The 8,243-nt window shown below is 25.8% G+C and overlaps 2 protein-coding genes across 3 annotated transcripts; both read left to right on the top strand.

Moving 5' to 3' along the window:
- The first annotated feature begins 2 nt into the window (after positions 1 to 2).
- LOC124423951 (thymidylate kinase) lies at positions 3 to 1,554 on the top strand. The gene is made up of 3 exons (XM_046962353.1): positions 3 to 283; positions 843 to 1,002; positions 1,119 to 1,554. Exons 1-3 carry the CDS (start codon positions 157 to 159, stop codon positions 1,456 to 1,458), a joined length of 627 nt encoding a protein of 208 aa, XP_046818309.1. The 5' UTR covers positions 3 to 156; the 3' UTR covers positions 1,459 to 1,554.
- A 1,234-nt stretch (positions 1,555 to 2,788) lies between these two features.
- LOC124423330 (putative gustatory receptor 28a) lies at positions 2,789 to 5,972 on the top strand. 2 transcript variants are annotated; one of them, XM_046960921.1, is made up of 8 exons: positions 2,789 to 3,077; positions 3,562 to 3,631; positions 3,725 to 4,047; positions 4,237 to 4,641; positions 4,716 to 4,820; positions 5,039 to 5,104; positions 5,490 to 5,582; positions 5,670 to 5,972. In XM_046960921.1, the coding sequence occupies exons 2-8, from the start codon at positions 3,601 to 3,603 to the stop codon at positions 5,718 to 5,720; spliced, it is 1,074 nt and encodes a 357-aa protein (XP_046816877.1). In that variant the 5' UTR covers positions 2,789 to 3,077; positions 3,562 to 3,600; the 3' UTR covers positions 5,721 to 5,972. The 2 variants fall into 2 exon arrangements, with proteins under 2 accessions (XP_046816877.1, XP_046816876.1); XM_046960920.1 differs by having other exon boundaries at positions 4,716 to 4,970.
- Positions 5,973 to 8,243: the final 2,271 nt, after the last annotated feature.

The following is an 8,243-nucleotide window of genomic DNA, read 5'->3' as shown; positions in this document are numbered from 1 at the left end:
ATTTGAAAAAATTATATGCATAACACGTTATAGATTTTAATTTCAATTGGGAAACTTATAAAATTGGGGGCGCTGTAGTATATTGCACAGTTGTACTCTGGATCTTAATTATTTCTTTACATTGAATTTTTATAAGAAATTTCATTATAAAATAAGATGCATGGACGGGGAGCTCTTTTAGTTTTCGAAGGATGTGACAAAGTAGGCAAGTCGACACAAGTGAAATTATTGGTTGAGGCGTTAAATAATCTTGGCATTATTGCCGAAGCTAAATCCTTTCCGAGTGAGTATATTATTTTACGCTGGAATCCAACTTAATATACTTTTAATTCTTAGTATAATATTATCCATTCGTTTGTACATTCATAAATTTTATTATATAAAAGTATGTTTATCTTTGTTAGTATATAAGAAATTTTAAGATATTTTATCGAGAATACTTAATTATTAATTAGTGACATTGGAGAAACTGATATTATTTACTTTCCTGCTTATGTCTAAGAAATGAATTAAAGGAGATACATCAACAAAAATATTATTATATTTTTGAAATAATCTTCAATTATAGAAATACATGTGTTTTACTTTCAAAGATTGAGTTATATAAAAAAAACAAAACTATCATTACCGGCAGCGCACTCTAGTAGCTAAACCTTATAAATAATATTTTTCGTCTAGCGCGTGAAATTTAAAATTGTTTAGAACTTATAATTGGTATACAAATATTATTATTTGTATATCCAAAAGACTGACAAAAAATTGAATTTTATATTAATAAAGATTGTACTTTTTATTTACAACTATATTATTTAAAATATATATTATTTTATTTCTTTTTAAAGATAGAACAACTAAGATTGGCGAGTTATTAAACAAATTTTTATCAAAAGAAATTGAATTATCATCAGAAGCAGCACATCTGTTATTTTCAGCTAATAGATGGGAATGTAAACAAGATATTATAAAAGCTCTTCAAACTGGTACCACATTGATTATTGATAGGTATAAATATAGATAAAAGATTTTAATTCTTATTATACAATTAATTCTAAAAAAAATTTGCATTTGTAGTAAAACATTAAAGAATATATATATATATATACATATCTTTTTTACAGATATGCAGCTTCTGGCGCAGCATATACATCAGCTGCTACTGGTAAAAGCTTGACCTGGTGTCAAGAAGTAGATCGTGGCCTTCCTTCTCCAGACATGGTATTTTTTCTAAAAGTTTCAGAATTAATGCAAAATTCACATATGTGGGATGGAGAAAGATATGACAATGTTACATTTCAACAAAAAGTATCTTCTAACTATGATAAACTTAATGATGGTACTTGGAAAGTTATAAATGGACGACAAGACTTAAATGTAATACATCAAGAATTGTTAAAAAGTACATTGGATATTATTCAACAGGTCAAAAATCGTCCTATAGGCTTGCTATATGAATCCTGATTAATAAAGCAATGTGTTCATTATAATACATTTGTAAATTTATTACGAATATTTGTATGTATATGACATAAAAATATTTCATATTTTCTTTTATAATATGATATATTATTTTTGAAAACCTAAATTCATTAATATATGATAACCATATGAAATAATAATACACGCTACTAGATAAATTCTGAAAAATAAATATGTATTATTATTTTTATATTAGTATTAAATATTGTTATTAAGATGTTATATATATATATATATATATATATATATATATATGTATATATATATATATATCTATAAAAAAAAGAAGAAGTATATAAAAAATATACGTTATGTATAGACATTCCAATGAATATTTTCTAATAGATATATTTATTCATTTATTATCACTTATTATAAGACTTTCTTTAATATTATTAATAAATTTAATATAATAAAATATATTTAATAGTTAACTATAATAAAAAGTAATAGTACAGCTATTAATGGTAACTTGCGTTGTTTACAATAATATATAATAAATTTGATAACGGAAGTAATATCTATTGTCCAGGTTTCACTACATGGAACAAATATACATTGCTTTATATGGAGATACTCTTTTGAATAAAATATAAAAGATTTTAGAAAAAAATAAGAGCTAGAGAATGTTTATACGAATATTTGGCAAGAGCTTATGTAGATGTTGATACGTACGAATACCTCGACCGATAACGATCGAATGACATATCGCGTAGCATCGGTCGAAATTATATGCCTAGCAATAAACTCTATTTACATTACGTTTGTCAACAACTCTGTGTCAGGAATGAGAACTCGACACAGTTGTCATTTGAAAACTAGGTCAATATGGGGGAGAGGGCGGTACATTATTATAGAAAATAGTAAAATTAATTATTTATAAATTAAAAAAAAAAAAAAAAAAAAAAAAAGAATAATTGTTTTATTGTGGAAAATAAAAAAAAAAATTTATCATTTATATGAAGCATTAAAATTATGTATAAATTATTCATTTTTTTTTTTTTTTTTTTTTTTTTTTTTTTTTTTTTTTTTTACTTATTTTGTTCTCTTACATTTTTATTTAGTATTTAAAAAAGCCTTTCAAGAAAAATGGATTTTTACCTTCGTAATAGAATTTTGTATCAGGTAAAAAGTAATACCACGTCATATCGTGGAGGTCAGAGCATAAAACATAATATCACCTGATGGTGGTACCAGAATAGTTAATTTTTTTTTACCTCTCCTTAGTTATCCTGTCATCCGTTAACATATATACTGTCTAGAGCAACACATACATATGCGAGGGATTTATGCTTGTATCATTCAAGTAAACATCGGCTGCGCAGGTGCGCAAATACATACTTGTTTATGCTGTTTGCATATTTGCAACGTATGTAGGACGTAATTGTAACTGTACTTTCTTTGGATGCAGTCGTTTCTGATTAAATTTGCGCGCGTTATACTTTTAAAAAATAAAAATAATTATACAGAAATTTTTTAATAAAAATATAGTAATAAATTTTTATTTGAGAGAGAGAAAAAGAGAGAGAGAGAGAGAGAGAGAGAGAGAGAGAATTTACATGGAAAAAAGAAGACGTCATGTGATTTAATTTCACATAAATGTAAGTAAAATCAAATATTCACAATTTTGCACGAGAATGAAAGTTTGTAAAAAACTTATACATATATATATTTTAAAATATATGAAATTTATTCTTTACTTGCGCGTATTATTCTTATGTATTCATTCGATAGTTCAAGCTCTTAACGTAGAATAATACTTAATTTTGCATTATTTCTCGATATAAAGATTAGCTCTACGCAATTAGAAATATAATATAATTTTTATTAAAAAAATATAAAACTCCGAGTTCTCGTAATTTGTATTTTAATTCCTTAGAGATCATATATTTATTTATCTGCTATGAAATCGAAAATAAAGAGAACAAAGTGATAAGATTATTAAATGACTAGATAAATTATTCGAACGACAAATTATTCGACATATGTATATATATAATGTCTTGCATTTCTTTTGATTAACCCATATAACATGAGCATTTTAAATAATAATTTTGTGCATTTCTTCTTGCAATGTTGCCTAAGGACCATTCTGTAAGCATTTTATTGTAACCATCAAAATAAATGGTTTTATATTCGAGGCTAAATATTAACGGTACGCATTTTATTTTCTTCATCGTTTTAGAACAAATTTTATTAATATAATAATTTCTTTTGAAAAATCATTTCTCTTTATATAATTTTATAGATCGCAATATTAAAATGGAATTTAGACCTAAGACTTTTGATTTGGAAACTGCATTTGCAATATCTAAGAGAAGACAATTGAAGAAATTTCGTGGTCCAGATTCGCTTCTTTATTCTGCCATTTGTCCTGCAGTTTATATAGCAAGAATTTTTGGAGATGCGCCGTACAAATTTTGGAAGGATCGTTTGGTCCCTTCCAATGTTTATTTGATATTTTCCTTCATTTTTTTAACCATTTATTCTTACAACGTGTATACAATATTTCTTCAGTTTTTAACATTTACAAGACATATACCAATCCTTGGAGGTACGGATTATGTTAAGGTAATCAATGAAAATAAAAATGAATATACACATACATAAATCATATTAGAGTATACTCTCCCATCGATTGTCTTTCATATTGTACGACAAGATTAATCGTAGTCTGGATTCACGTTGGAATTATTGTATTTCATATTGATGGTAGGAAATTATGTATAAGCATTTCGCAGAACCATTGTTTTATTATAGCTGGTATTTAATTACATCACAACGGTATGCAGCCTTCTAATGACGATATGGACAAGAAATAAATTCGTTCAAATTTGGAATAACATACAAGATTACGATGATGCCATTAGATTATTAGGATATCCTCAAAAGGAAATAAAAACGAGAATAGTCTGCTGGATTTTAATATTTTTGAATATCGCACTTTGGACTTTAGTCAATCAAACTGGAATGTACGCTTTTACAGAATCTTGGATTTCCAATATAACTTACATGGCCCCTTATTTCGGCAGTTGTATAGCTGTCTACAAATTTATTGGAATTACTTTAATATTGGGCCAAAGATTTCATCATCTTAATCAGTTAACAAAAAAATATATATTTTCAAAACGAAATAATTCTCGACCTATGAAAATCGATATCAAAGTATATATAAAAAATTTTTAATTAATATTAAAATCTTCGAGATATTACTCTTATATATTTATTCCTTTATTCAGACTATTCAAACTTGGCACAATGAACTTATGACTGCAGGAGAAAATTTAAGTGCTTTATATATGTGGCTCATTCTTTTATGGCTAGCAAATTTGAGTGTCCATAGTGTAAGTGATTTATACTTTATTATCGATAAAGTATTAAATGATAATGAAAATTTACATTGGCCATCGGTTTCGTGCTTAGCAAGTTGGTTCTTAGTATTTGTTACACAACTTCTTATATTACATATTTCTTGTGGTTACGTTTCGTCTGAGGTAAATTAAAAATTTTACGATTTAACTTTCATGACGTTCGAAAAATTAAATTACAACAATTTTTATAGGCAAATTGTATGGGAGAAATACTGATCGATTGGCAGGCCTATTTAATGGAACAAAATTCTTTAAAGGTAAATATCTATATAGTTATTAAATCACTTTACAACGAAACTATTCACTACTCGGTGAAAATTAAGTTATTGAAACTTGGAGCTTATTTGTACGTGTGTGTGTGCTTTCTCAAACCAAGTGCAATTTAAATAAAGAGAATTTCAATTGCAAATTCTCCAGAATGAAGCATATTGCTGTTAATGAAATTCTTTGCAAGGCACACAATCGTATTGTAGCTTGAATTTTCTTTTTTCATTCTAAAAAAAAGCTTTCTTCCTTTTTTATATTTTTATTATTTTTATTTTCATTTTTATTTTTCTTTAAATAAAAAAAAACAATCTATGCTGTTGAACGCGTTTAATATTATTTAAAAATTTTAATTATTTATATAATTTTACTTAACAGACACCCATAGAAACTTCTCTACACTTCATCAATCGAAAATTATACTTCACAGCTGCCGGATGTTTTTGCATCGAGCTACGATTAATATGTTCGGTAAACAAACGTCAATTGATTGTTAAAAAATAATTGTGTATTATTACACATTGAAAAATTATTTTTAATAGAATATTATGTTTACAGATAGCAGCGACCTTGACAACGTACTTGGTTATTCTCTTGCAATTACGATGAATTATTGATTTTCAAGCTAATTCTTTTTTTTTTTTTTTTTTTTTTTTTTTAATATGACAAACAAGTCGAATCACATTAGTGTAACATTATATTTAGCGAGAAAGTATCGACAAATGGAGATTATAACGAAAGAGTAGTTGCGATATTGATTTTACGCCGTACGACTAGAGATACATATATGTTTTACTCAGAAATTGTATTGCTTTATGTATAAAGAGCAATGAAAAAGGGATGAACCTCTTTGAGATATAATATCTGCGTTATATTTATTTCGTAAAATTAACGCATTCGATGTTCCAATAACAAAACGTGCGTGCTTTTCAAATTGAAAATGAATGTAATGTGTGATAATAATTTAAAAAAAAAAAAGAAAAAAAAATATAATAAATAAATTTATAAAAGAAAAACATTGGTTTCACTCCGATCAGTGATATTATCAAATACCAATACGTTTTATTGTTCGATACGTTCATTATTAATATATATAAAGAAAACCAATTAAAATTGTAATTAGAAAAACGAATGCGTAACATTCATCTATATCAGATACGAGTAATATAATTCACGTTTGTATTCATGATTTTATCTATAGAATATATCAAGATAGAGTTAAAATAATATGAAAAGATAATTGACAATTGATTATTAACGAAATTTTTATTTTCGCTAAAATAAAATAAAAAGAAAAAAAGAAGAATAATATAAAAAGAAAGAACGAAAGAGGTTTGTCGACACTCGGCGATTGTCTTAACTTTAAAGTGTTGGATTTATTTTCCACGCCATCGCTTTGGAAAATTGCTTTTCCCTCCTTTAAATTCTTCGTACTCCTTTTTTTTTTTTTTTAATGGTAAACAATTTTACGTTACTTCCGTAAAATAAAAATTAAATTAACATACTATAGAATACGAATATTATTTCTTAACGAGATAGTACGCCCCATTTGTTTACTTACCATCGTTAATTACACGAAATCGCAGTTTATGATCAAACCTGTCTATGTATGTGTTTAACATTTACGAGTATCTTTAGAAAATATTTATATGTATGTTAAACATGATCTATCGCTGATCTATCATAACGAACGGGCCGAAGATACGTACGAACGAATGGTTGTGTTCTTTGAGATTGTGACAAGTAGTTACGTCGATGTTTAATCCGACCATCATCGGACTTATTTCTCTATCTTTGAGTTAAATTTTAATCATAGAATATTCTACGTTCTATCATCATCCAGTTGGACGCATATATTTTTTTTCGTTTTTCTTTTTTTTTTAGTTTTTCTTTTTTTTTTTACAAAAAAAAGAAATCTTTCTATATATTTTACATTTTCACGAATGCTCTTTTCTTTGGGAAATGGCAAGAGATATTTATTTTCAAGACGCAAAACAGCATCGCAATTTCTTATGGCACCGTTTACTTCCGTGAAACAATGATGGTGTTGGCGAAGAGCACAACGGCGCGTCAACGACGTCGCCGTCGACGTCGACGACGACTATCGTCTGCGTCACGAGGGGTTAAAACGACCCCGCGTTACGGGACAACGCTTTTTAATAACTTTTCAACGTAACCGTGGTATGCATTGAAGATCATTGTACCACAAAGAATTCACTCGGCAATAATTTCATTCCGAGTGAATTCTTATGTATTTCGATACGAATTATTTCAACATATATATATATATATATATATATCTTTTTTTGTTAAAATATTTTTTTTATAATTGTAAAATAACGAATAGTTATAACACATATATATGTATGTAAGATTGGATTATTTATAAATGGTTTAATAATACTGCAATTATTAATACTATGTATTTTATTTATATTATACGAATAATAAGAATAATAGGAATAATAGATTACATAGGAATAATAAGGTATATAGTCTATATCTAATTAAGTAAAATAAAACTTAAAATATATTACTAAACTAATTAATTAATATTTTTGAAATATTAATGTTTTTTTATAATTTTAAAAATAATTAAGAAGTGTCTAATACTAATAGTAATGCTAATACTAATACTAATACTAATACTAATATTAATATTAATAATATTAATAATTTTAGATTAATAATATATGTTTTTCATTATACTTAATATCTGATTGATTATTCTAAATATATTTATCTTATCTTCGCTGTTTAGTTGATAGTAAAAAATTTTCGAAAACTAGAAATATAAGATAAAACATACAATTTAGAGATCTTAAATCTATATTATAATGTTTTTTCTTTTTTTACTTTTTTTGTCTTTTTTCCCTTTTTTTTTCTTTTTTTTCTATGTCCATCTTGAAGAGATTATTATAATATATCTTAACTATATTATTTATTGCTAATTTGAATTGTAATATATAATTAAAAGTTGTTAATTTTAATCCTTAAAGATAGATTTTTTTTTTTTTTTTTTTCTTTGTTCGATAACACAAACCCACAAAATATTAAATTAAAAACAAAAAAATCATATGACTACTACTACATAATTAATAAAATATGATAAATATAAACGCTAACGAAAGT

This window comes from Vespa crabro, chromosome 4 (assembly GCF_910589235.1).
Source record: "Vespa crabro chromosome 4, iyVesCrab1.2, whole genome shotgun sequence".
NCBI lineage: Eukaryota > Metazoa > Arthropoda > Insecta > Hymenoptera > Vespidae > Vespa > Vespa crabro.
This window is presented reverse-complemented; position numbering and strand designations above follow the sequence as displayed.